General features: G+C 46.4%; 2 protein-coding genes across 3 annotated transcripts in view; one reads left to right on the plus strand and one right to left on the minus strand.

Moving 5' to 3' along the window:
- The window catches only part of luzp1 (leucine zipper protein 1), a 28,710-nt gene extending 10,697 nt beyond the window's left edge, over positions 1-18,013 (minus strand). The window contains exons 1-3 of one of the 2 annotated variants that reach the window (XM_011618375.2): positions 17,595-18,011; positions 8,628-8,686; positions 30-371 (exon numbers count right to left, since the gene is read on the minus strand). In XM_011618375.2, the coding sequence (XP_011616677.2) occupies positions 30-161 (132 nt within the window). In that variant the 5' untranslated portion in view covers positions 162-371; positions 8,628-8,686; positions 17,595-18,011. Of the gene's footprint in view, positions 1-29; positions 372-8,627; positions 8,687-17,594 lie in introns of both variants that reach the window. The other variant, XM_029825905.1, reaches the window with a different exon arrangement.
- Positions 18,014-22,645: 4,632 nt separating this feature from the next.
- ptafr (platelet-activating factor receptor) lies at positions 22,646-24,940 on the plus strand. Its single transcript, XM_003962731.3, has 2 exons — positions 22,646-22,740; positions 23,023-24,940. The coding sequence occupies exon 2, from the start codon at positions 23,044-23,046 to the stop codon at positions 24,151-24,153; it is 1,110 nt and encodes a 369-aa protein (XP_003962780.2). The 5' UTR covers positions 22,646-22,740; positions 23,023-23,043; the 3' UTR covers positions 24,154-24,940.
- Positions 24,941-26,029: the final 1,089 nt, after the last annotated feature.

Here is a 26,029-nt window from a genome sequence, read left to right on the forward strand (position 1 = left end):
TATTAAAAATACGTGCACTCAATACTGACCTGTAAATCAAGAAGTTCATCCTCGGACTTTTGAAGTTTAATGGTCGCTTCTTCCAGTTCATCCAGCCGTCGGCTGAGACTCTGCAGCTTGTGCCGCAGGTGACGGTGTGTCATGTCTTTACTATCAGACATGGCTGCAGAAGTTTAAAAGTTATATCCCGTGTTTGCTGTGTTTAGACTATATGATGACGTTTCAGGAGGTCCGCATTTGTGTAAAAGTGACATGAATTCCTTTAGGTTTAAAGGGAAGTCCTTAATTATCTACGCAGTTTGTTGGTTTGGTGACTGTGGCTTTAAGGCTGGTTTTCCTTCAGAGGGGTCATTAGCGGACAAATCTGTCATCTGGAGGAGGGAGAGAGGAAATAACACTTAGTTAGCCGTGATTTCTCAATGACAGTCATTTGCATTCTCAAAGGTTCACTTGATGAGTGAGGGAAAAAAAAAAAAAAAAAAGCACAGTGTACACGCAGCATTCTGCACCTTGTGATTTCACACTTCCATCTAATTGCTTTAACCCAAATTATAGAAGGAGACTAAATAGGGCCACACACCACTCCGTCTACTCTACGGTATAGGCACACTTGAAAACAAATCCATTCCAGAAAGAGATTTCAGTTTTCTACTTGTTTGCATTTTTGCACTCATCCTCCATTTGCCATTGAGCCGCTGTTTGTTTCTCCTTGCTTCACCTTTAAAGGAGATGGGGGTGGCCCTGCTTACATGTATGCATGAGTATGAGGGTTTCACCATGCCTGCACAGGCTTGCACTGCCGCACGCCCTGCTGATGTATTCCCTATCGATTTCCTCTAGCTTGCCAGTTCTGCTGACAGCAGCATCTCTCAGATATCTACACAGACTGCACACACGCAACCGTCGCTGTGGCAACCGTTACACATTGCCTTACAAACACCTCATCATTCACGCTTGCTCCTGGGTGTTATAAAAACCTAATATCATAATGTAGTGGTGTGAAGCACTGTTAGCCAGGGTGTTGTACATGTTTCCAGCTGCGTGTGGACACGGGGACTTGTCATTCCACAGCATGTCGTATATCTTCCATAAAAATGAAAGATAAAGGGGATAAATGCTCTTTCTAAATCCTGCGTCTCTGCTTTGGCCATCATTCTGCTGAAGGATTCATCATTCAACCCTCATGACTCGGCGGCAGACATCGACCCGAGGGCAGGACTTCACATTTGCACGCATGATCACTTTTCGCTCCGCTTGACAAATGCTGTTTTAAGGCTTTAGCTTTACATGCACATCATATTCTTGCTTTAGATCACTTTAACTGCTCACCACACCAATTTATTAAATGTGCTCCCTCGTTTCATGTCGGAGATAAAACAAGACACAACTTGCCATTACAGTTCACTTCAGAGGAGTTTTACATTTTCTATCATTTCATTTGACGCCGCCGTCCCACGATTCATTTAACAGCTTGACCGAGGCAACAATCTTTGAAGGTCAATGTGGCAACAATTACCTAATGAAAAAAATCTTAAACTTAAATCTTTTTGCTGTAACATTTAATTTACTCTTTCATGAGGTCTGGTGGTTGGGTAATCTCAGCAGAATACAGGCCTGTATGGAAATACCTCATGTAAATTAACTTAAAGAGAAGAAAGTGTGGTAACGTGCGAAGAAGAAAGAAGCTCTAGGCATCATTTATACCCATCTATGTCTAGGTGAGGCCATTTCTTTCCTCTGTTGCGATCAAGTGGATGAACAGATCCAACAGTGCCTTGACTGATCTTGTTTCGGTAGAGTAAAAGCACTGTGACAAATTCCCAAAAATTCAGAGAAACCGGAGTGCGCTCACTGGCACACTCCGGGTATAATTCTTTGTGACAGCTCTTCACACAACACCATGCAACTTAGAGGAAATTTAACCAAGACTCAAGAGCCACTTCTTTAATTTAATAATGAAGTACTTCACGTTTGGTCTTGATTATTCTCCGATCGCCGAAGGGTCGATTCGCGTAAATTTCACTGATTTCGGTAAATTCAACAATTCTGAGGGCAGCACATGGTGTTTGCTTAGGTCCAGCTACTCCTGCCTTGGCCGACTGCCTACCACTCCTTTCATTCTTTCTTTATTTCTTTGCCAGCTCTCTACCTCCCTCCCTCATCTCTCCCCTCCATCTCTCTTAGACACGCACACCAGCGCAGCCAAGTGGGTGCTTTTAATGGGCGGCGGTGCGTGCAAAGTGACTCTGGCAAGAGCCAACCTCTCCCAAACTAATCAACATACCTGATTCACTTATCACCGACAACACGCTGGACAAGAAAGGGGAGAATTATGAGGGCCGTCCAAAAAGGCTGGAATGCAGCAGGTCAGGAATTTCTTACAGGTACGATTAAGGCCAATATCTATCAATAATCTTTGTTCCTTAAAGGGCACTGATACAAACACTAGTATTGAATGACAAGGCAAGAGGAAAACCTGGAGGTGGGTAACGTTTTTAGGCATGTAAACCGACCTCTACAATGCAAACACATTCCTCACAACTGCCTAACATGGGGGCTGCCTGCTCTTAACCAGGTCATTGACAGCTTGTTCCAAGCCCACGCCTGACAGGGCATTGTCTGGAGTTTATAGCCAGACCCTTGAGAGAATATAAAAATATTTCTACTTTTTTCCCCCGAGTGTCCTCAGGGCTTTACTTAAAACAGAGCTACTTGGAGCTGTGTTGTGTAGCCCAAGAATTCCAGTAATATGGTTTCTATTTGAAACAACTGTTTGCATTGCTTTCACTGTCCCAGCGGTGTGGTAAACATCTGCTCACTCATCCATTGAGCCGGGCTCTTTTTTCGGCTTTCACTTCCTGAAATTTTGACAGAAATTGACCTTCTGCAGAGGCTCACAGCCTTTGTTAAAAAAGACTAGGGAAGTTCACGTCTCACGTTTGTTTGACCCCACCTTATGTGACCCGTGGGTGCACTCAGTACTGTTCTTACACATGGCTCCATTTGAAGCCCCTGTTCATGCAGAAGCACAGGTACCAGCACAGCTTCATGCACATCACTTCAGAGGGGAGAGGGGCTGAAAAGGAGACCTCGGTACCCTATTAAATAGAGCTGGTGCAAGTAAATGTGGCCAAAAAGACGATGCTACGAGACTGCGGCTGCTGGCATATTCTTGGCTTGAAATGAACATTAACAGAATCATACAAATTAACCATAATCACGTGAAACTTAATTAGCCAACCAGTCAAAGGGAGAGGAAAGTAACCAGAGACGCATTCATTTTGTCTTAAACCAACAACACCAAACTGAGGCCGTTGCAACAACAAACACAAAGAAAAAGGTCTCTCTCTTTCTAGTCTCACAAGCAGCAACATTACAATCATACACCATATCATTAAGCTTTAGCCACTCTCTTCCTGTCTGACTGCTCCCTTTAGTACATTCTGTTCCCTCTATGAAAGAGAGAGGGAAGAAATGGGGGAAAAATCCCATCTCCATTGCACTTGACTTTAGGTTGGTACTTGTGGTTCTGAAGCTATTCTGCCCTGTAAATGGTTAATAAAGGGCCCCAAGTGGCATCAAAATGCTTAAATCACACCTTTGTGTCATTACCAGCTTGTGTCCATATAAAGGTGTGTGTGTGCCAGACTGAATTTGTCACCCTGTGGGGTCCAACCACGGTAAAGGGCCCGTAATTTTGGGTCAAAAATTTTAATCATTATATTTCATGATGACAGTGGAGTTTAAGATAAACACATGAATTGAGGTTTCGTGAAGGTTTGAGGAAAAGCTTGGTTGGAGTTGAGGTGAGGGTTTGGATTAGGCTGCAGAAATGAATGGAAAATGGAGTCAATGTAAAGGCCCCAATAATGTAGTCATTTAAGACCGTGTGTGTGTGCGCGTCTGTGTGTGTGTGTCTATGTGTGTGTGTAGCAATGAAAGCCACAAGATGGTTAAGATCTGAAGCATGGCCTTCATGTTTTGTTTTTTCTAACTCAGAACGAGAACAAGGACATCCCACAATGTTCCTTTTGTTGTCTGCTGCACTGTCATAGCTCGGCTTTATTAGAACAAACAGAACTGTGGATCAAACACATATTCTTGCTGGAGTTTACCACAAGTGTCAAACATAGTCGGCTGTTGTCTCATTAATGGGTCATTAAGTGCTGATGCTTCAGTTTGGCAGCCATCGGGAATTTCAAATGGAATTTTACAGAAAGCCTTTCAAAACATGTCCTAGCCCACTAACCTTCTTCTTATGGCTTTTCAAGGCCTCGTCTCTCCGTTTCCTCTGTCTGGCTACATAAAGGGTCTCCTGGCTCAGCTTTAAACCCACAGCCTGTACAATATATGTAAAGGAGCAGCGTTACAAGACGAGAGGGGAAAATACCAGAGGGGTTGAAAGGGAAACTACCAGAGGTTTAATGCAATGGTGGGGCAGACATAGCAGGAAGGAGGAATTTCCACAAGACTTATGTTGTCTGCCCCGTTGGATCTAATGCAAGTATGATGGTTGTACACATTAGACCAAATTTCTGTGCGAGGCTGTTTAACTTTTGCAGATGTAACTGTCGAATCCCTCGGAGCTTTTAAGCTTGGCTTGGTCGCTAAACGCTAAATTAGAGCATGTTGTTGATCAGATATCAGCGCTACATGAAGGATTATACACAGCGGCCACAGCTGCTCTAAAGTAGAAACAGAGCGGGAGGGGATGTAAGTTCCTCCCCAAAAACAACCCCACAAAAAACACATCCAGTTATTCCGGATGTTCTTAGGGGAGAAACTGCAATCAGAGTGAATATTTACACTGAATGTTAATAATGAATAAAGGAAAGCATCATTTTTGGTTTGTACAACTGCCTCTACGCTAGCACGAGCTCAGCCCGCCGCCCTCCTGTAAACGTATCTCTGCCAGTCACACATTCACATGCAGGGTCAGGAAATTGAAGAGGAGTTATTTTAGTGTTGCATGATAAAACAGGAACAGGACTCAAATAGAATAAAAGCAGGATTCCAGATGTGTTTGCTGGGAAAAGAGCAACGGTCGTGTCAATGAAAGTCACTAGAGCCGCTCATTGTGTGTGCTCACTGTCCACCTTTTAGAAAGTCCAAACCAACAGGACAAACCCTCTGGCGACAGATAATAAAGAAATGAGCAGAATTACGAGGAACTCTCTGACCGTCCATTACCAGGAGCTTCTCCCAGGACTTCCTATTTAAAGCTAAGCTCAACAGCTGTTGTGGAGCTCTCAGGTGTCAGGAGACGTCAGCGTCCGCACACTTGGGAGGAGCCGCGCAACGCCATGAACACCTTGAGCGGGGATGTGCATGTTTCGCTGCGTCCAACTGATAAGAGAATATGAAGCCATCACAATTTGATGACACGTAGATTAAGCCCTGGTGAGCTGCAGACTGTGATACAGGGCGAGTCAGACAGAACGAGGGTGTGGTAGACAGACAAAGGTCAGCAGCGTCAGCGACGGGTCATAAAGAACACAGACAGGCTTTTGGGTCTGGAGTTAGAGTGATGGCTCACACACAGCAACATAAATTGAGTCAGGTACAGTATATGTATTAGGAATTATGGACATGTTCTTTAACGAATAAATAAAGTTAAGATATGGCATAACCTTGAGGAATGTGCAGCCTTAGCACATAAATTCTGCTGTCGGCTTTATATCTAATCATAAAACTGTAAAAGCTAGATTATCACTAAACTCGCTTAATGAATAAATAAAAAGAATACTTGTAGACTTTGCTATGCTGTGGTTATTTATTTCTCCAGTGGAAAAAGTTGGGGATGGTCCTACAGCCCTTTATGAACCATGCAATGTTAATTATCTACATTGATTGTTGTTGATGAAGGCACCCAAGTAGTGAGACAGCCACGTTATCACTGTAATTCCAACTGAATTTCATTTTTATTGCTTGCAGCGGAATGATCATGTTGTCCCTTGTGTTTTTGTGTGCACATTAAATGTAAAGTCCCAAAGAAATCACTACTTTTACTGCTTGCTGACAGAATACAAAGGTTTCATTTTGACCAAGAACACCCTGGAGTTGGACAAAGGCTCTGCACACACAAACACTCAGTGGGTTCCTCAGACAAATTGCTTGCTTATTGTCATCAGTTACCATTTAAAATGATATAATCAAAGCCCCAGAAATGGGAATCACGCAAATAAACCCTTTGACTTGCTGAATAACTGTTTTATGCCGTGTGCCAGTTCGAAACAGGGTCGTGGCGTCTGCGAAATGTTACAGAAGGAGGGTTTCTGCAGACTGACACGGAGATTGTGAGAAATACAACTATAAACCAGGTGCCATGGAGCGAGCAAATGCATTAGCAGACAGAACAAAGCGGTGAGAGGAGATTTATGGCAAAAAATGTTACCTCGGATCCATTATTTACTCATCACAGATGGACTGGGTTATAGAGTGTATAGGCTTAAATCAAGCCACGGCCTCAGGCACATAACTCTGTAATTATATAAATAATAGAAAGGAAATCCTGCCTCTGCATTTAAATTAATGAATTGATTTAAATGTATCAGCGCTGGCGCGATTGACTTACTGTTATTCTAATGGTTGAGGAGATGAGATGACAGCAAAATATACGACTTTTCTATCTGAACAGCTCCTTCGTGGACACGTCAGGGGGTTTGAGCGCATGGCTCTTCACCCCGCCCGCCGTCTGGCTGCTGGCAGAGTCTGGTAATGCAACACCAGCCTGAGACTTGGCGATGAACGGAGACCTCGGTGGCTCTCTCAGCAGGGAGCGGAGAAGAAAGTGCCTGCGTCAGCGTCAGCAAAACGAGGCAGGAGCGAGACGTGTGGCGTGACTCTGCAGAATGCAGAGCAGGTAGCTGCCAGAGATTACTGCAGCAGGAATGCAGCACCAGCTACAGGAAGGAGGGAGAGCATCAGCGCTAGCAGGAGGGAAGTACCTGCATTTACCTCATTTTGGCATTCGGAAAGGAAATCTTAGGTGCATTTTACCAGCAAGGATACCAAATTCATCGTGCTTTTGTTGGAATCCCAACAAGCATCCAGGGGTTTGCATAAGGGGTAAAGGCCAACGCAGCTGATGTTAGCATGCAGACGTGTTTTTACAGATAATAAGGCTGTCACACGTAAACAGGTTTAACAAAACGCTCTCTAATCAGTCTTCTCGGGGAAAATTGATGCTCGTGTATTTATGTAAATATGAAGCTATGGCCAGAAAACATTTAGCTTGGGGGAAACAAAGCCCCCAGGAAGAGTGCCAGGCTTTTGAAGCCAAGTTAACATAGTGGCCAAACAGTGTAATTATGTCACGTGACGCAGGGGCCCGAAGAACTGGTTTCCTCATAGGCTTATACTGAGAGTGGCCTCACAGCAGAGAAGCTACACTTTTGAGCTCCGCAAAAGGAGTCTTTTCAAAATTTCTGTCTACATTTGGTGTAACAACAAAAGTGGAGGGTGTAGAAGGAAGGTATAGTGAAAATCTTCCAACTGGTTAGGGTAGTCCTAATCCTAATTCTTTCCGTAAAGTATGAGATAAACCAGCATTTTCCTAATCGTTGCCTAATAGTTTAGAGTCCAAGGACCAATTGATTGGCTTTAACAGCCATATACATGGCTGAATCAGGGGTGTCTTTATTAGCTGGATCCATTCCCCGTTTTGGGTTTCACAATATTCAGCTTGAACAGGATGTGAGCCATGCCAGCATCCGGAATAATAAATGCAGATAAATGCAGTGAGGATGCACCGAACACACCTTCGCCACATATTGATTATAAGCTGTTCTGTTAGATGTTGGCGAGACAGCGACACGTTCTGTCAGCGCTCGCTAAGGCCGGATAAGATAAACTAACACACGCAAAGGTCAACTTGTCCCTGAGCACGAGGAGTGCGAATATTTATGAATATGACTGTGTTCCACATACATAAAGTGCAACGAATGCCTGCCACTCCTGCGTGAGCTCAGGCTGCTGGGAAGGAAGTGCGGCGCCGGCGTTTGTGCCCAACGGGAAATAAACTCACAAAGACCAGAGGAGCGGAAGAGAAAGAGGGACAAAAGGTGGGTAAAGCAGCGGGGGAAGGACATATCTTAAAGTGATTTATTAGAATCTGGACTCCTTCTTTATTCTACTTATTTCTGTGCAATATCAACCCTTCCTCTAGTGTCGGTGCTATAAAAGAATTACAAAAATACCAGAACTTCATCAGTATCATTGTCAAGAAATCAGTCGCTGTCGAAAACAAAACCAGAGGACGATGCTTTAGAGAAGCCCGTAGCTGGACTTTTGCACTTTAGTAAATAACAGGTTAATGATTTTCCTCATGCACAAATGTGATTTCAGTGTTCTTATCTTAGCCTCTCAGAGAAAATTAAGCTAAGACTTATTTCCCAAACCCTCTAGTTCTTTAATCAGCTCAAACCAAGTCCACAACACAATTTTACATCCGTCTCCAAAATATATATTTTGGCCATTTGTAGCAAAAAAAAAGTGTCTTATTACTGGATTTTGCGGGACTTTAATATATTAAATCATCAAATTTAATTTTGATAGACTCTTTGTTTCCAACAAAAACTGGAAAAGAGGAAAAAGTCAGGGTTAACTGAGGCAAAAAGGCTACTTACATTTGAGATGCATCCTTGTATCGGTCACACATTAATCTCGTCCTTCCAAAGTCTCCATTCTGTAGGTGAAAACACACAATCAAGCCATGAGGATTGTCAAAGTGGACACACACACACACACACACACACACACATCATCATCTTTCACCATTGTTATGTTTGGCACTTGGCAAGGCCCCGAGCCTGAGGCCGAGCTGACAATGCGCTCACTGTAGGGGCGATCGTTCGCAGTCAAGCTAACAAGCTAAGAATGAGCTAACTGCTCAGATATGGAACACATTCAGGACCTTTGCAATAGACTCATGCATGAGCAGACAGGCAGTGTTTGGCCACAACAACAGAAGGCCCTATTCAGTTCTCAGGACAGGCACCGCGCACACAAACACACACACACGCACCATTATCATAAACATCGTCTTCTTAGAAGCTCTCATCCGCTTCAAAACATGTGCCTGGCGAAACACACAAGCGCACGCGCACACACACGTCCCAGACCTGGAGCATTCCACTACAGTAGCATTCCATATGTTTGGTTAAGCACAGAGAATCCAGATTTAAGATTGGAGTCTGGAGTGAATTTAAAGGATATGAAAGGGAAGTAAAAGCCGGGGGGAAAGACACGGATGAGGGGGCTGAAGAAGAAAGAAGATTTCTGTCAACAGCAAGCGCCCAATGGGCATACCAGTACAAAAGACATACATGTGTGAATGAGTGCACAAGCTAATCTTTTAACGAAGAACGCCATGTCCGGGTATTTCTGAAAGCTCAGCGACAAGAGCGGCTGGGAATGAAATCTGAAATGGGCTGATGTCACTGGCAATGAAATGTTGACACCAGACGTGAGTGATGTGCCGAAACAGCCTTTGATACTGTAGATATGGCTGGGCAGAGACAGTCGCTCCTGCCACTCAGCTGCTCGCAGGTCACCCTCTCCTTCAAATCCAACCCAACGCTGTTGCTCACATCAACACGCGGGTCTTCGCTGTTGTTCAGATATTAAGTCCGTCTGTGGCCTCATGACACAGAAAGCATCTCTCCTCCATTCAACGTGTCAAGTTTGGGGAACGTTACTGGTAAATCACATACTTCAAGGTCTCATCCGATCGGAACTGTTCCAATTCAGAATACACATGTATGGCCACACTGAGCACCGTTCCCACGTGGAAAGTTTCCATTCATACACACTCTGTCAGCGTTTGGTGTAATTATAATCTGTTTTGGGGCAGTCCCCACACTTCCTCTTCCATTACATCAACATGTTTTTCTAATATATGTGAACTGACACAGAAATGTCCACACACATGAATGTTTCCAATAATCTAAAGTTTTTACTCGGTGTGTGTGTGTGTGTGTGTGCGTGTGTGTGTGTGTGTCGAGCCCTTGGGTACCAGATTCTCCCTGTCCGTTGGTCTAAAGGGGGACATTTAAAATTAGTGCATATAAATGTAGCGTGAAAAAATGGGAAGCTAAAGAAAGAGAGAATGTGGGGGGGGGATCGTGTTCAATTTCCTCTATGGAGAATATTTTAAAGCCTGAAACTACATCCAGAGTTCGACTGCCCAGGCGGGCCTCGTCTGTATGGAGCCCATTTCCTGAGTGTGATTAGAAGAAGGCAGTATAAGAGAGTGTGTGTGTGTGTGTGTGTGTGCGTGTGTGTGTGTGTGTGTGTACGTGAGTGCGGATTGAGGGTTATGGTTCAGAGGGGTCGGACAATGTTTTGTCTACTGAGGAGGAAAATGGGATGCCCAGATCAAAAACACTGAGCAGGGCGGCTGGAGACAGAACCAAAGGACAGAAGAAGGAGAGTGAAGCACATGAACCCCACAACAGCTGAATGACAACACGGGCCTGTCAGCTTTAGCTAAGATGCCAGGTGGGACTCCACGACCCTCTTAACTGCCCACTGGGAACCAGTGAAAGCTGTGGGGTTGTCTGGGCACAGGTGTCCAGTTCCAGTGCACGTCCTCACAGTTCCGCAAACAGCAGCTGAGACGTTCACATGCAGGACTCCTGATAACTCGGATCAGTCTGTCAGTAATACAGCTTGTGATGTCACTGACGGACACACAGCTCAATACAAAGCTCCCGAACCTTTTTTTTTTAGTCATCAAGTTTTGTCCTTTAGGGAGTAAAAGGACACGTAGACCTTGTGAATAAAAAGACTTGATCAGGAATGTTAAAAGGTGGGCAGGGCTGCGTTAGGACCCATTATCCTGGTATTTCTACAATCCCTGAACAGGCAGTATACACCTATAAAAAAAACAAGAGAAACTTTCCCTGCTGGTTCCATTTTCCAAACACTTCCTTCTGTTGTGTGTACTGGACCCTGCCCAGGCCACAGCAGGCCATTCCTTGACTGGCAGAGCAGAATTGATAGGCCGCTATTGTTTCCTTTTAAGGTCAATCGTGTCTCGAATGCTTTGGCATGGCTGCGAGTGCAGATGAAGCAGGCCTGTAGGAGAGATAAAACACTCATTTAATGCATTCTTCAGTGAGCTCGCACCTAGAGATGGAAAAGGAGGCAAAGACGGAGATGCCATCGCAGAGAGAGGCTATTTAGGACAAGTACCGGCGCCATCAGAGAGGCAAAATGGTGCCGATGAAACACTGAATTAAAACATTACAGGGCGCATGTAAAGTACCACATTTACACCAACTAGAAGAGGTGCCACAAATTATAAATTCAAAACAGTTTGGCACTAATTTGTTTTCAGACCTGTAATTTACATTTACATGCCAAAGATAACCCACCTGTGACAGTAAACATGGACAGTTTATCATTTTATAAACCTAGCTTTCTTCAGAGTGGGGCCGAGGTCCTTCATTGATATACTGGTGGCCAGTCTGTCACTACACAAGTCCCTATAAATAGCACTGATTACACTAATTATGCAGTAAAATAACAATAATTAATCCCACTAAGTATTTCTGAATAGATGGACAGTTTTGACGGACATCTTCCTGTAGTGACTTTGGCATCTCAGAGTAAAAACCAACCTGTGTTGATGAATATATCAAACGTGTAAATTAATGGGGACTGGTTGAGGGGTGAACCCGGCCGGGCCGCCCAAAAAAAGCCCCAGATGCTGGGAGAAAAAGGGGGTGCTGGTCCTACAGGCAGGACCATAAACCATGCCTGGTATTTCACAATGTTTCCCAGTGCACAAACGAGCCACTCAGGGGCTCAGGGGTGTTAGAGGATTCCTGGGAGGCTCCTGCGTCTGAATACAGCTCGTATGGAGCCAAACATACGTCTGACTGTAGCCGAGCCAGGCGACCGGCTCTGAACCAGTAGCAATTAAAGCTCGCCTTTTAATTAACTATTACTTTAATGAGAAATAGGGAGGAAGCAGATGTCACATTCGGAGATTCTGTGGGTGTTTGACAGGCATTTTGAATAATAGCTGTGGAAATACTGTCAATTTTTCCTCCCATTTTGTGGACTTTGTCGCCTTAACGCCACGTGATTCCGACTCTTAGCCCCAGATGAAACGCCACCAGTAAAGGTTGGTATTCAGGAGTCAAACCTACTGTCTGCCAACTTCCACGAAAGACCCTCCGGCCAAAATCCCTTCCAATAAGAAACGCAACATAAAGAAGAACAGGGATTCAGAGGAAGGAAAAGGAGGCTGAAAATAGCCCCGCAGTCAGGGTCTCCATGCATTGACCCCAGGATTACAAGAGTTACACAAACACAGAGGGATGGGTGAACAAACACACCAATGGGACACAAACCTGCTCAGATAATAGCCAACTGGGAACTGTTCAGTTTCTAAAATGTCATCAAGACTACTGATAGAATGAGGCAACATAAAGTCAAAAAAGGAGAACAGGGAGCAAAACAAGAGAGCCTGTGAGAAATATACGAGGGGAAGTGAGCATTCCCAAAGCCGCCGTGGTGTCTGAGCACTCCTACTCTGAGACCGTGTATATTTTCTGATCACAAGAAAAATAATCAGTAGAAGGAACTGTATTTCCAGAGCCACCCCGGAGATCTTCGGATTAGAGTCAGGAGTGTGGAGATGCGAGAACACGTCCTCCGTGTACTCAAGGTGTGAGCGCCGAGAAGGAGCGTGTGAGGATCCAAACGCAGACGTCAACGTACGGGGATGAGTTCAGATCATGTTGACACAACTTTCACGAGTCCAAAGTCCGTCAACTCCATTCCAGAGGATTGCGTCACTTTCTTGCTCCTCAAACGCTCCGCTTTGGAAGCATCTGTCCTGCGCTGATTGGTACTGGCAGCTCCTTTTATTTCCCCCATTTGAGGTGGTTTCCTCATCCACAGCAGTGAGATGAAAACACACCAGACGCATCAAAGCGCCAGCGAAGCCGCCGGCACGTCTGATGTTGTCTGGGCGCCACCCTGAACCGGCCTCATCACAGGCAAGACAGGAAGTGCCAGGCGCTTGTCTGCTGTTAGACCAGTTCAGCGTCATCTGGACTCACACTCTGAAGACCTCCTGCTGAACCCAACCTCTGCCGCACCGATATCAGCAGCTGTCCAGCTGCAAATAACAGCCCGGGAGTTCAGAAGCTCCACGGAGCGTAAGCTGTAACTATAATTCTACAGAAGAAAGGCAGAGAGAGACGTATTATAGCTCTGGGCACATAAACACTCATTAAACCATCGTGATGGTGCCCAAGACACACAAACCCTGCTGCTGGCTGAAGCTTCAATATTTACCGACTGCGTCCATTTATAGGTATTAAGGTGGTTGCAGGCTGGGTGGCAGGTCGTCCCCGCGAGTCTGCAGGTGGCAAGAAAACCCCTTTTTCTGCCCTCGCTGCCACCTCACGGTGTGTGTGGTGATCGTCTTTGCCTTGACAATGATCGGTCTGGCGGGCCGGCCAGACCTCAGAGAAGAATGCATCTTGAACCAGACTGGAATGGTGCTGAACTATGCCAAATATGCCCCTGAGACCCCCCCTCCTCCTCCTCCTCCTCCCCTTTCCTGAAGACGAAGGACTGCTTGTTATTCCCCCACCCGTCCGAATTCCTGCGCTGTACACGTCGCTGAGCCCATGAACTGGCAGAAGACAGTAACAACAGCGGTCTCCACGCAGCTGACCCAGACATGTTGAGGGGAACCGTTTAGGATTTCCAAATTCATTAAGTCCTGAACATACGTGTGAAGCAGAGGATATTTAGGAATGTTACAGGCCTAATGGTGAGAAAGGAGATAAGGCAACACTCCGAAGGTGGGAAATACTGAGGAAGGGAGCTAAAACAATAAGTGTGGTTGAGGAATTTCAGAGGAATGTTTTACATTTGCTTCCATCCATTAAACGTGTCTCCTCTCCTTTTTCCCTCACTCTCTCCGGCTTGTTTTCCCTCACACCTCACTCTCTCTTTTCTTTTTAGGATTGATGAGGGAGCCGTTCCCTCCGGTGAAGGAACAGAACACACGCACAGGGAACCTTTTGTAAAACAACTTATTGGAGCCTGAAACCCCCCCCCTCCCAAAAAAAAAAAAAAACAGTGCTAGAACCGGCGAGGGGAAAGAAAAACAGAAGGATGAAACCTGACAGCACAGTAGCACGGTGACCCGGATTATGGTCCAAACTCCAGCCGCGTGGGGCGCCGGGCCCGGCTCTGCTGCCGATTAAACATTACAAACCTGCAGAGAACACCTGAAGCTATCTGACAGCCACAAATACACTTCAGGGAGGAGTGTTTGGCTAAATAAACAAGGGCTCAGCACAGGGTGAAGCGTGGGAACCAGAACCACAACATGTAAGAGCTCAGGCCTGAATCGGAATCTTTGCAGTCCTGACATCAGCAAAGACATGAAAATGCAGCTCAAACTCCACATCCCTGCTCACCAAACATTAAATGGACCGGGTTTATCATTAAACATCAGCCTTTCTTCCCGGCCTCCCCATCACCTACGAGGTTCGATAACTGCCCTGGAAATGAACTTAAAAGCCAGAGGATTAGCAGGAAAAACCGGAGGTGCGAGTTAAAAAGGGTACACATACTGTAATGGTGGAGAAGTGTATTAGTTAGCGGTGCGATTGTGAGGGAGCTCGTATGAAAAGGATCCATTTTTGTGATGACGCAGAGGTGTTAAAGCGTTAACACCCACAACGGCCCATATGCGAGTTAACGAGAACCTCGGCGAGCGGCGCGAACGCTCCCGGATGTGCCTTTTAAATGACGTGGAGACAGATTGACACGAGTGGCAACAACGTGGCGGAAAAAGACGAGCGAGGACATGCCGACCTCCACAAATGATGAGCAGAATGTCTCTTTTTTTTTTTAAATAACTATTTGTAGGGCGTGCGCACGGCGCCGTGTCTGGTCGCAGCTACAGCTGGCCTGCGTATTGTCAACAGCAGCCTCTGTCCCGGATACCGAGCCTATTATTGCACGATCGCAAAACACACACACTCGCGCTCACTCACAAAAGGGGACGGCGGCTGTGTGTGGGCTTCATGCTCTCGGAGAACCTGATTCATCTGTACTATTTCAAGGAGGCCCCGAGTATACCACTAATAATAACCATGTCAAACCAACACCATCCGCTTCAAATCCTATCTGAGCTATCTGTTACAGCTCCGAGGAAGTGTAGGCCTCGCTGGGACTGAAACTAATCCAGGCTACGATTAAATCATCAATTAACCGACGACTGGACCGAGGCAGAAACGCCAGTGACAGAAGCTAAAGTGCTACTTTTATGGGAGGTTTGAACAGTTGAAAATGCAGCAATATCATAAAAATACATGACATCACTGTTTATAGAGCGTAATTCCATCCCGATGTGACAGTCCTACACCAGCAGAGGGGCCTCTGTGCACAACCCTCCCTGCGAGGGGTGTTGGTGAGACCTCCGCCAGCGGGCTAGGTCCAACATTCCTGTCGGTTTGATTCCCTCAGGCAGAAAACCTCAATTTTTTTTCTTAATTTAATCCCCGGGGCAGTCATTTAGCTGCTCGCTAATCCCCCAGGTCCAGCGCTTAGTCTGATAATTACCCTTATTGGACACCCGTAATGATGATTTTGGTTGCATCCAAAGCTGCACTGATGGATGCGTGATTGTTAGCTTGGCTTGCAGGTGAGATTTGCACAGCTCGGCATCACTCTAGCGAGCACAAAAAGACCCATAATGGTGGGCTAACGTTAACACCTGGTCTCGCAGCGCTGAGCCATCATGTTCAGTAAGAGTAACGTCGGGGGGAGCACGGATCCAGCAGCCTCTCGCCCAGTCCTTCGCTGGTATTCTCGTTAAATTTCCCCCCCCCCCCGAGAATCCCAAACTGTCAGATAAAATGCAGACATTCCCTCCACATGCGGTGTCACAACCTCGCCTAAATATGACGCAGGGACCCCTTTTCAGCTGCCACACAAGTGCCTGTTCAGGCTCCAGGGGAAAAGTGGTTTCACAGGAGCACCGGTTTGGTAGCTAAGCTGGTGTAGTCCACAGAGGGCTGGGAGCCAGCCTGGAAAGTCATCAGAGGCTTTTTTTTTTTGTTGTTTTGTGCGTCTCCTTCGTGTCTGAAACAGGTCAAGGCAGGTCCCCTCCATCGCTCTCCCTCCCAGTGCTGTTCTTTACGAGCCCCACCTGGCAGAGCAGTGTTCTGCCACTACCGCCAGCCTTTCTACCTGCACAGTCAGCTGTGTTGCGGCGAGGCAGCACAGGGGCACATTGTTCAGTCGGGGTTTCGCTCTCTCTCGTCTGTTGACCGCGTGGCGCAACGTATGTCAGCTCACGTGACGCAAGACAAACGCCTTTCTCCGGAGTTGGTTGAACAAATCAACAAAGTAGGAGAGCAGGTTTGGCCTCTTAATATAAGATGTTTTGTGCAAATATTGCACAGCGAGCCAGAAACTTTGCATTTTTATGCTCTGGCCATTGGGAAGGAAGGGGGAAACTCCCCCTTTGAGCTAATGAAGTTATCCTTCTGGAGTTAAGAGGGGCTACAATCAATTGGCATTTGTGGAAAAATATGCCTGTCAGTGTTTCCAGAAGTTGCAGGCAGCATCTTCAGACCGCTCATTCATCGGCTGACGTCTCCGCGACAGAAGGAAAATCACATTACACTTGCGTAAAGGGAGAAAAGCAAGAGGTTTGTTCAGAACACAACATTTTCTCCTCGGATGTTCTGCCATCGCAGGTTTCCTCACTGACCTTGAGCACTAGATTTACGTGTAATCAGCTGGCAGATACTCTAAAGGGATTTTTTTTTTTTAAAAACAAACAAGAAAAGGCATCTGTTTGCAGTTCCAGGCTGCTAAAATAGCTTAAATAACAGCTGATCTTCCAGCTCCATGTTTAGTATGAAAATCACTTTTACCCTGTTCTGCATGACCTCATTTTCGCTCTTCCTGAGCTTCAAAATGTTGAATTTAAAGCCCATTTCACTGCTCAAATATGTACATACACAATATTTAATCTTCTTTGCACCTGAAGGTAAAGAAACAAGTGAATTTGGGGATCTAGCTAGCTTGTGTCATGGCTAATCATGGAAGACTCCGAAAGATTTTGGCATCTTTGGCGAGGAATTTAAGGGTATTTCCTTTAACGTTTGATAAAACTAGATGACGTGGGTGACAGCGGGGGAACAACACACACATTTCAGGTATCATCTCAATTAAAACACACATTACGGACGAAATAAGCGGCGATGGGCACCTGTATTAAATGCGTCATAAAGCGCGTTGGCACAGGCCGAGCGCGTTGGAAATGTTCAGCAAAAACATCGAAATGTCTGCAAAAAGATAAGCTGTGAAATGTTTCAAGGGTCTCCAGTTTCACCAGCTGGAGCTTTCGCCGCAGTCCTGGATGCTTCGCCGAGCAGAGGAGGAGGACAAGCAGAAGGGGGAGGAGGGTGAAAAACTTGCCGCAGTTCAGACTCGGTCCGACTCAGGAAGCCGCTGACCGAACCCGCCTGTTCGCCTCATCCCCCCCCCCGCACACACACAGCCCAACACCGGGGAGGAAAACAGGAAAATTCTAACTTTACCTCGGCTCTTCCGCTGCCGGGAGAGGGGAAGAAACGCCGCGGTATATCCACAACTTTCCCCGCTCCGAGCTCATGCGGGGCGGCAGGACTCGCTGAAGCCGAGGACAAGTTCATCCGCTCCGGAGGCCCTGCGGAGCTGCGCCCGGTCCCCGCTCCCGTCCTTCTCCTCACTTTCGTCGGCTCTTTTCCTTTCGGATATCCACCTCCCTGGCTCGTTTCAGATCAAACCATCACATTCCAACGCGTCCTTAACAATGAAAAAAAGGTGGGTTTTCCTTTTTTTGGGCCGCCGGAGGACCCACCCCTCGGGATGACTCTGCCCAGTCTGACCGCGGAGAGAACGCCCTTCCCGGCCCACAGGTCCCGCCTCCCTCCACCACATCCACCGGCCGGTGGGGAGGACTCGGTGCAAGCTGCGGCACCGCGGAGCGCTCGGCCTTCATCAGACAATGTAACATTTTAACTCCCGCTGAATATTTTCTATTCTCCAGGTATTAAAAAGGGTTTTGCAACAGCGTAAACTAAGAGCACTTAGTGATACGCAATAAATCACTGCATGATAGCCGTTTAAAATATATACATGTTGCACACATTTCAAAAAATATGACCCAAAAGAAAAGTGATAGCAACAAATTCTGATACTGAAGCATTTCTGCTTTATGTGTACTGTATTTTTATTAATTTATGTGCACCGCATTAACCATTAAATGTGTGCATAATAGGTGATTAATGAGTGTTTCAGTGTTGTATGTGGGGGGAAACTGCACCATTGTTGTGGCAAACGGGTTGACGCTTTATTTAATCCTATCCTTTCCACCCGGGTCATCTCTGATGTTGCCGAGCAGGTTGCAGGACTCAGATCTCGCTCTCTCTCTCTCTGCTTTTCAAGCCAAGAGCCACTCAGAATGCTGATCCCACCAGAAACGCTTATCAATCTGCGGTGCCACTCTTTTTATTGAAACTATGGAGCCGGCTGCAATCACACAGCACATGATTATAGCGTGAAAGTGATTTCATCTTTGGTTATTGCTCTCAGTTGCATAACGGGTAAATGAATGGAGTCATAATATAAAATGGCTTTTAACCCCTGAAGAACATGCACACTCATGCAGTCTTACACTGTGTGGGCCTCCTTCTAACCGTAACTCTTAAACAGGACTCTAAACCTGACCAGTTTAACCTGTTTAGGGTAGGAACTAGTAGTAGGGAATCAGCAAAATGGACATTTTTAAGCTCTGTTGTGTTGACATCAATGCAAGCCTACTATTATAAAATCACAACACATATAATTTTCCCCCTGAAAAGAGATAATACCACTATCAATGACATCGGCTGGGCTCAATTCAGGAGCATGACCTGCAGCCATTCCAGCAGCGCTGCCATTCCCTCTCTAATAATGGCATGGCGCGAGCATGGCGAGGTAAACAAAGCCACGGTGTTCTTTCTGGATGGGGGAAAGTAATAAAAGAAAGTCAAGGCATAGCCAGGCAAGCCCAGATTCCTGAAAGCCACAGCAGGAAAACCAAGCCCTGGTGTGTGTGAGTAATCTGTCTGCATACATTCTGTACAAATTACATGTCTGTCTTTATGTTACTAATGTTTTTGGGGGGAGTTTGGATGAAGGCACAGTTTGAGGGGGAAATATGGTTTCAGGGCCTTATCAGAGAGGTTCAAGTCCAGAAATCCATGCATATCGACCAATTCTGTGAAGGTGAGGCCATCTTTGTCTTTTTGAGAACATAAAAATCACATGCAAGCACATGCAAAATGCCAGGAAACTACGGTATAAGGACAAGGCTGCGGGGACAAATGCTGCAAATACACCCCGAGGCAGGCTGATCCAGGAAGAGCCCCAACATCCTTCCTCCTCACAAACATCCTTCGCCACCGTTTGTCCCACCGGGTTTATAAACGCCGCAAATCATTATCAAATACTCTCTGGGATTGGGAGCAGCTGCAATTTCACTGTGTGTATTACAAATTTCTGAGCACATTATCTTCTCCAGAGGGGCTAATCTCTAATAATCTGGCCCAGGTCACCAAAAAAAACCCATCGTGTACAGACACCAGTCAGGTCGACGCAGCCACCTGACGCCATTCCCCTCATCGAAACGAGGACTTTAGAAATACAATTAGACAAGAGTAGGAGGATTAAGTTCCTCTGTGTGGCCGGCGCTGTAATTTTCCTACTTTTTGTCCCTTTTACAGCAAGGATGAGGGTTAATGCGCTTAATTCACTGTCCCTGCAGAGTGGGCTACGGCCAGTGTTCAAACAGATGTAACCCTGATGGATTAGAATGTGGGGCAGATTGTGAGGCATGCTAATGCTCAGAGCGACCCCTTTTAAAGACACACAGAAAGCAACTTAACATGGCCCCTCCGTGCTTTTGCTGCAGCATCAGCTCATCATTTTAACAATCAGTGATGCAGGAGGAGGATTTATGGTGTCCCTACTGCCGTTTAATGCTTAAAAACTGGCCATATTTTCAGCTAAAATCATCCTGGTCCTTCGCCATCCAGAGAGGTATAAATGACTGGGCCTGTTTAGCCCCCCCCCCCCCCCCGCCGCCGAGCTCACTCACTGCAGGAGGGCATTCCTCAAATCTCCGCCTCTGGCATGTAGTAAACCTGTCAGAGTGCCCCACGCTCCAGCCCTACCCCTCCACCAGGTACTTGTCTCCCTCTGCTTCATACTTTCTGCTCACTGTAGGCCTGCTGCCATGTCCTGCCCTCCTGTAACGCTTCCCACCACAGCATTCCATACAGTATCTGCCGGAGGCAAAGTGCAATGAATCAAGGTGAGGCGAAGGAGCAACTGTAAATAGGCGTTAATTGGACACGGAGAGCTGTAGACGGGCAGAGTCCACCCTTTCTCCCTCCCGGAGGAATGCACAAGTCTGTTTTTTTGTCTACAGATGTTCTGGGATGAGAGCCGCCATTCCTATTAAAGAATAAATTCTGGCCCCATTCCATTTCTGGCTGCACACCTGCACAGAAGGCACAGCCACACCTCGGTGGAAGGATTCTTCGGACTGACCTGTGCAGCAAGAGTCACTTATACAGATTTACGAATGTTTTGCTTTGACATATTCTGTTCCATGATATATTCCTCTATTTATGATGAAATGGAACCATAAAATGCATTCACGCTAATCTAATAAACTCACAACTGTGGCTAATTTGTCTCATTCTATATTCATCTAAGGTCTTGCTTTCATATGTAACATAGTTCCCTCACTGAGGTTGGATCGTCTGGGAATATAAAAACTACAGGATTGCTTCTGCCTGTATTATATTAGAAAACGATTACAGATGCTTTGCTTTGGAGCACATCACGTCTGACATAGGCTTCTCACTGAGATCCATCTTACTCACTTGCTGTGGAATCTTTCAAATCCACACCCCAAAGCAAAAAAAAAAAAAGAGTCACATCGTGAAGACAAAAAACAAAACAAACAGAAATTAATAGTGTCAGACTGTATATGCAGCAATGGCACGGCAGTTCTGGCACATCCTGCAGGCCATAACCGCCAAGGAGCTCTTGTTTCACTGCCAGACCATAATAACAGCAATAAGGTTGTGGAGGCTCGTTAACCTTCATCTTGGAATTACACTGTGGCAGCAGGGAGAGGAGCCTGTGCTGTGTTTTCTGCCTGTATGTCACATTCACCACATAAGTAGCCGAAGCTGCAAGGGATGCAAGGGCAGATGTGAAGCTGTCTGGCGCCTCACCTGGCCTCAAATCACAGAGGCAGCGTTTTCAACCCCCAACACTGGTTTATAAGCGTGTTGCGCCACCTTGTGGTAAGACTTTTGTATTACACCCTCATCCGATAGTACAGCGCTTCTCAAATAGTGGTGCGATGCCAGGGGGGGCGCGTGTGACCCCGGAGAACATGTTATTTATTTATTTTTTTTGCCGTACTAGAATAAAGTGTAATCGCACATCCCGCGCTCACACACCACAGAGCAAGAGATAGGAAGTGCAGTGAACAAACCACCAAGAGACAGCATGAAAAAAATACTTAACAGTGATGAAAAGAAAGGCGGAGAGAGACGGAGATAATGAGACATACGAAAGTCTCCCGAAAGCTAAGACGAGGAAATATGACGAAGCATTTATAGCGCTTGGCTTCACTGCGACTACGGTGGGAGACGAGGAAAGACCGGTGTGTTTACTGTCTAAAAATGTTGGCAGGCAGCATGAAGCCAAATAAATGAAGGTGTCACTTAAAGACATTACACCCCAGTCACGCTGATCACCCTAACCCTGGTTAACCCTAACACTAACCCTAACCCTCACTTAAAGACATTACACCCCAGTCACGCTGATCAGCCGCTTGAGTTTTTTCGGCCAAAACGTGCCGAATATTGGCAACAATCATCCCGCTTTGGTCTATATTTTTTTCTTTTTTTGTTTTCAAAATATTAATAAGGATACAATGTTATGCAGAGGTGTACTTATAACAATTTCATAGACAAATTATACTAATTATAGTCACGGCGGGGGGGCGCAAAATGTTTTCTTCTTAGGGAGGGCGTAACAGAAAATAATTGAGAAGCACTGCGATAGTATAACATGTATCACTTCAGATGGAAGTTCCTTTAAATTTGGACATACATGACATCTTAATATAAACTGTTGAATAATGTTGCGCTCTTCACGATTCCACACATCAGAAGGTGTGCTGTAAATTTACTGAACCTGCAGAGTGACGTTTCCTGAGGGTCAGTTACGCAATCAGGTCGAGCTGTAGTTACCCCAGTGCAGGCGGAAGTTGTGTAAATCAAAATGGTTTCTTTCTTATTTCCTGCCTGCATTCCTCTGCGGTCGCTTAACACCTCACACCTTACTTGGTTTGGACATATGGTATTAATACAATAATAATTAATATAATAATCCAGTAAAAGCATGAAAAATCATGTTGGACAACCGATCATCATTAATTTTCCTAGACCCTCTTTTCCCTCTTCTTCAGTGAGGAAAGGCTTCCAGGTTACAACAGGTCCAGCCCTCATCAGAGGCTGCAGTAGGCGTGGCGAGACACGTTGCAACATTACAGGTTTTCCTGTGAACTGGCTGTAGGAATGACATCAGCAGGATGCCTCAACTCTTCACACAGGGTAGAGAAGAGGAAGCGCTCTGGTAAGTTTTTATTCCTTGTGTCTCTTAAGATTTTACCTAATGTAACTTCAAATTCTATTGACTAGCTTTAGTACAAACGTTACTGAAATTGTGAATGAGGTTAGATTTGTCTGTGAGCAAAAATGTTGTGGAGGAGATGCAGAAGATGAGAAAAGAGAGAAGGTGGCGAGCTTGACACATATCGCATAAGCAACATTATAGGAAGCGTACGAATAACGAGGTTTGGGAATGATGGAACTAAAAAAGTCTCCGCTGTTTTCTGCCGTGTTCCACCATGAACAGCGGACGGACAGACGGACAGATATGGCGTCACACAGCCAGGACTTCCTGGACTCTGAGTTCCGGTACAAGCTCTTCCCCCCCGCCTACGGCATCATCTTCGTCCTCGGCCTCCTGGCCAACATCTACGTGCTCTTCATCCTGCGCTGCATGCGCGAGGCCAAGGCCATGGGCGAGATCCGCATCTACATGACCAACCTCACCATCGCCGACCTCCTGTTTGTGTGCGCCCTCCCTTTCTGGATCGGCTACTACCATCGCCTCGGAAACTGGGTCTACCGCGACTTCATGTGCCGGCTCACGGGCTCGCTCTTCTTCATCAACACCTACTGCTCCATCCTCTTCCTTGGGGCCATCAGCGTGAACCGGTACTGGGCGGTGACCCGACCCCTGGACGCCGCCTCCTCGGACCACAGACTGCGCGGCATCATTGTGAGTGTCTTCATCTGGATACTGAACATCTCCATGGCGATCCCGCATTTGGTGGCTCCCGGGACCAATACAGACAAGAACCAGGTCATCCGCTGCTTCGAGGGCTACCAGAACCAGACGGACTCGCAGAAGAAGACGGTGGCCACCACCCATTTCATCATCATCGCATTGTTCTTCGTGGTCTTCTGCCTGGTCTTGGTGTGTAATCTCCTCATCGCTAAGGCGCTGCTTTCATCCAGCGCCAAATCTGTCCATCTGCGTAGCGACTCCCTGTCCTCTAAGAGACCCAGGGGGCTCAAGCGCAGGGCCCTGCAGATGCTGGTGGCGGTGGTGGGGGTCTTTGTGGTGTGCTTCCTGCCCCACCATGTCACCCAGGGCGCCTGGGTGCTGGGGGTGCTGCAGATCGAGCAGGGCTGGGGCCACGTGGACTGGAGCCAGGAGACCCGCCAGGCGATCAACGACGCGCATCAGATCACGCTGCTCCTCATGGGCGTGAACTGCATTCTGGACCCCGTGGTGTACTGTTTCGCCACCAGGAAGTTCCGGAGGTACATCCTGGCCCACATCAGGAAGCTGAAGAAAGGAGAGGGCTGCACAACCACGATCACCTTGCAGCATTCCGTGAACGGCAGGAACCAGAGCCAGGTGCTGCCGGGGCACCAGGAGGTGGAGATGCAGACACAAGCGGGCGCCAACACATAGAGACGTGTGAGGAACCTTACAGACTGTACCATAAACTGTTGCAGAATCAGCTGGTGTCCACAACCTGACCGAAATGATGAGCTCCTCGCCTGCAGCCTCTTCCTGTGCCATGTTGAGCCACCGTTTCCTCCCCCTCTTAGTGTGATTGCAACAACAGGCAGCAGCAGTGAACCAAGGCCCCCGGACGTCACTGTTGTGACATACTGTTGAAAATCCCATGATTCACTGTGACAAACCATTTTTGTTCATTTCCTATACGGGTCATTTAGATTTCATGTTGAACACTGCTATTTAACTCCTGTTCTACTCGCAGCGCGTGTGTTCTCCAGTTTATTGCAACATCTCTTCCACCATAAATGGGAGGATGAATCTGTCGACTTTGGCCTCGCTGGAAGACGAAAATGGAGTCGGAGACTCCGGGACGTTTTCCCCGATGACTGTCAGAGGACGTTTGTGTCCTTCGCTTTAGAACCCCGCAGCTGTCACCACGGGTATATCTCAGTTGTCTGCACCCACAGTTCTGCAGAGGTGATTCTGTAACCTGGAGGCGGATCTGGCTGGTTCCTAGGATGTGCGGCAAATTCTGGATGTTCTGCCGGCCTCTGTGCTGATACAGCTGTCTAAACTTGTGTGGTGGCGTGTCTAACAGAGCTGAGCCGGTTATTGATTGATATTGTAAAATAAATTCATCTCTGGCAAATTTAGTCACCAGTTAAATAATAACAGGTTTGCAAAGAGAATCTTATAGTGGCTTTCTATAAAACATGTGACCCTTCAGATACAAGAAGAAGAAAAAGAAGAAGAAAAAACCACTGTGGTTAAACATTTTGTTTTGTTACAGTCTATTCTGTACATAATTTTAATTTCTGTATATACTGTACAATGTACATAGCAACGTACATAATATAAGAGTCTTTTCTTTTCTGTATTGTACACCACGGGCTACCGCTGTAATGTGCAATTTCCCCGATGTGGGATCAATAAAGTCTTTTATCCTTATCCTTTTCATTACTGCTTTCTAACACCTAAAGACATCACGAGCCAGCGCACATCCATAACCAGTATTATAGCACTTAATACTAAGGGTGTTGCTACAGGTGCTGCTCATATTCACATTCATTTAGGGGAAATGAGACAAAACCAGACCAATACTTGATGACTTTATTACATTGCTGTATTTAGATGATCAGGACATGCTGGAGTATACACTCTCCATACTGGTGGGGTCCAGGTTGGTGTAGGACTCCTTGGTGTAATTCATGTACACGTCCGTTTCAACGCCAACCTTCTCCGGGTCTCCCCTCAAAGTTTGGAAAAAAAGTGAAAATCCTAAACTTTTTATTTGGGGGGGGGGTTGAAGATTTGACTTCACATGTACCTGAAGTGTGATCGGGGAGGTGCTGAGCTGTGGCTGTTACCAACAGCCAGACTAGCCAGAGAGCTGGGGGGGGGTTCATGCAGAGCCAGCCAGAGGAGAATGACCAGGATGAGGACCAAGGCCAGGATAGAGAAGGTCAAGGCGGCTGTTCCCAAAATCACCCCCGTTGCTGGGAGACAATAAAACAAACCAAACACTTTCAGATCTTCTTCTCTTGCCTTCAGCTTTCATTCTGTCTCACACGTCTGACTTAACGTCCTGTCTGACAAACCTTAAGCTGCTTGTGGTGAAATTAGACCTCTTGGCTCACAGAACATTATCCCAACATCCTTTTTGCACATGTAATATGTGTTTGGATAAAATCGGTTTGGAAGCTTCGATCTGCTGCAGCTGAGATGCTGCTAACATCTCCAGCAGTGGAGGTTCTGTGGCTTCTAGACCCGCCTGTACCCTCAGTGGGTTGTTCCGACCTGTGCTCTCACAGCACATGAAGAGGGC

The sequence above is a fragment of the Takifugu rubripes genome, chromosome 2 (assembly GCF_901000725.2).
Source record: "Takifugu rubripes chromosome 2, fTakRub1.2, whole genome shotgun sequence".
NCBI classification, from domain to species: Eukaryota; Metazoa; Chordata; class Actinopteri; order Tetraodontiformes; family Tetraodontidae; genus Takifugu; species Takifugu rubripes.

Coding starts and splice junctions, on each gene's coding strand:
- ptafr (XM_003962731.3), top strand. CDS start 23,044: ATGGCGTCACACAGCCAGGACTTCCTGGACTCTGAGTTCCGGTACAAG.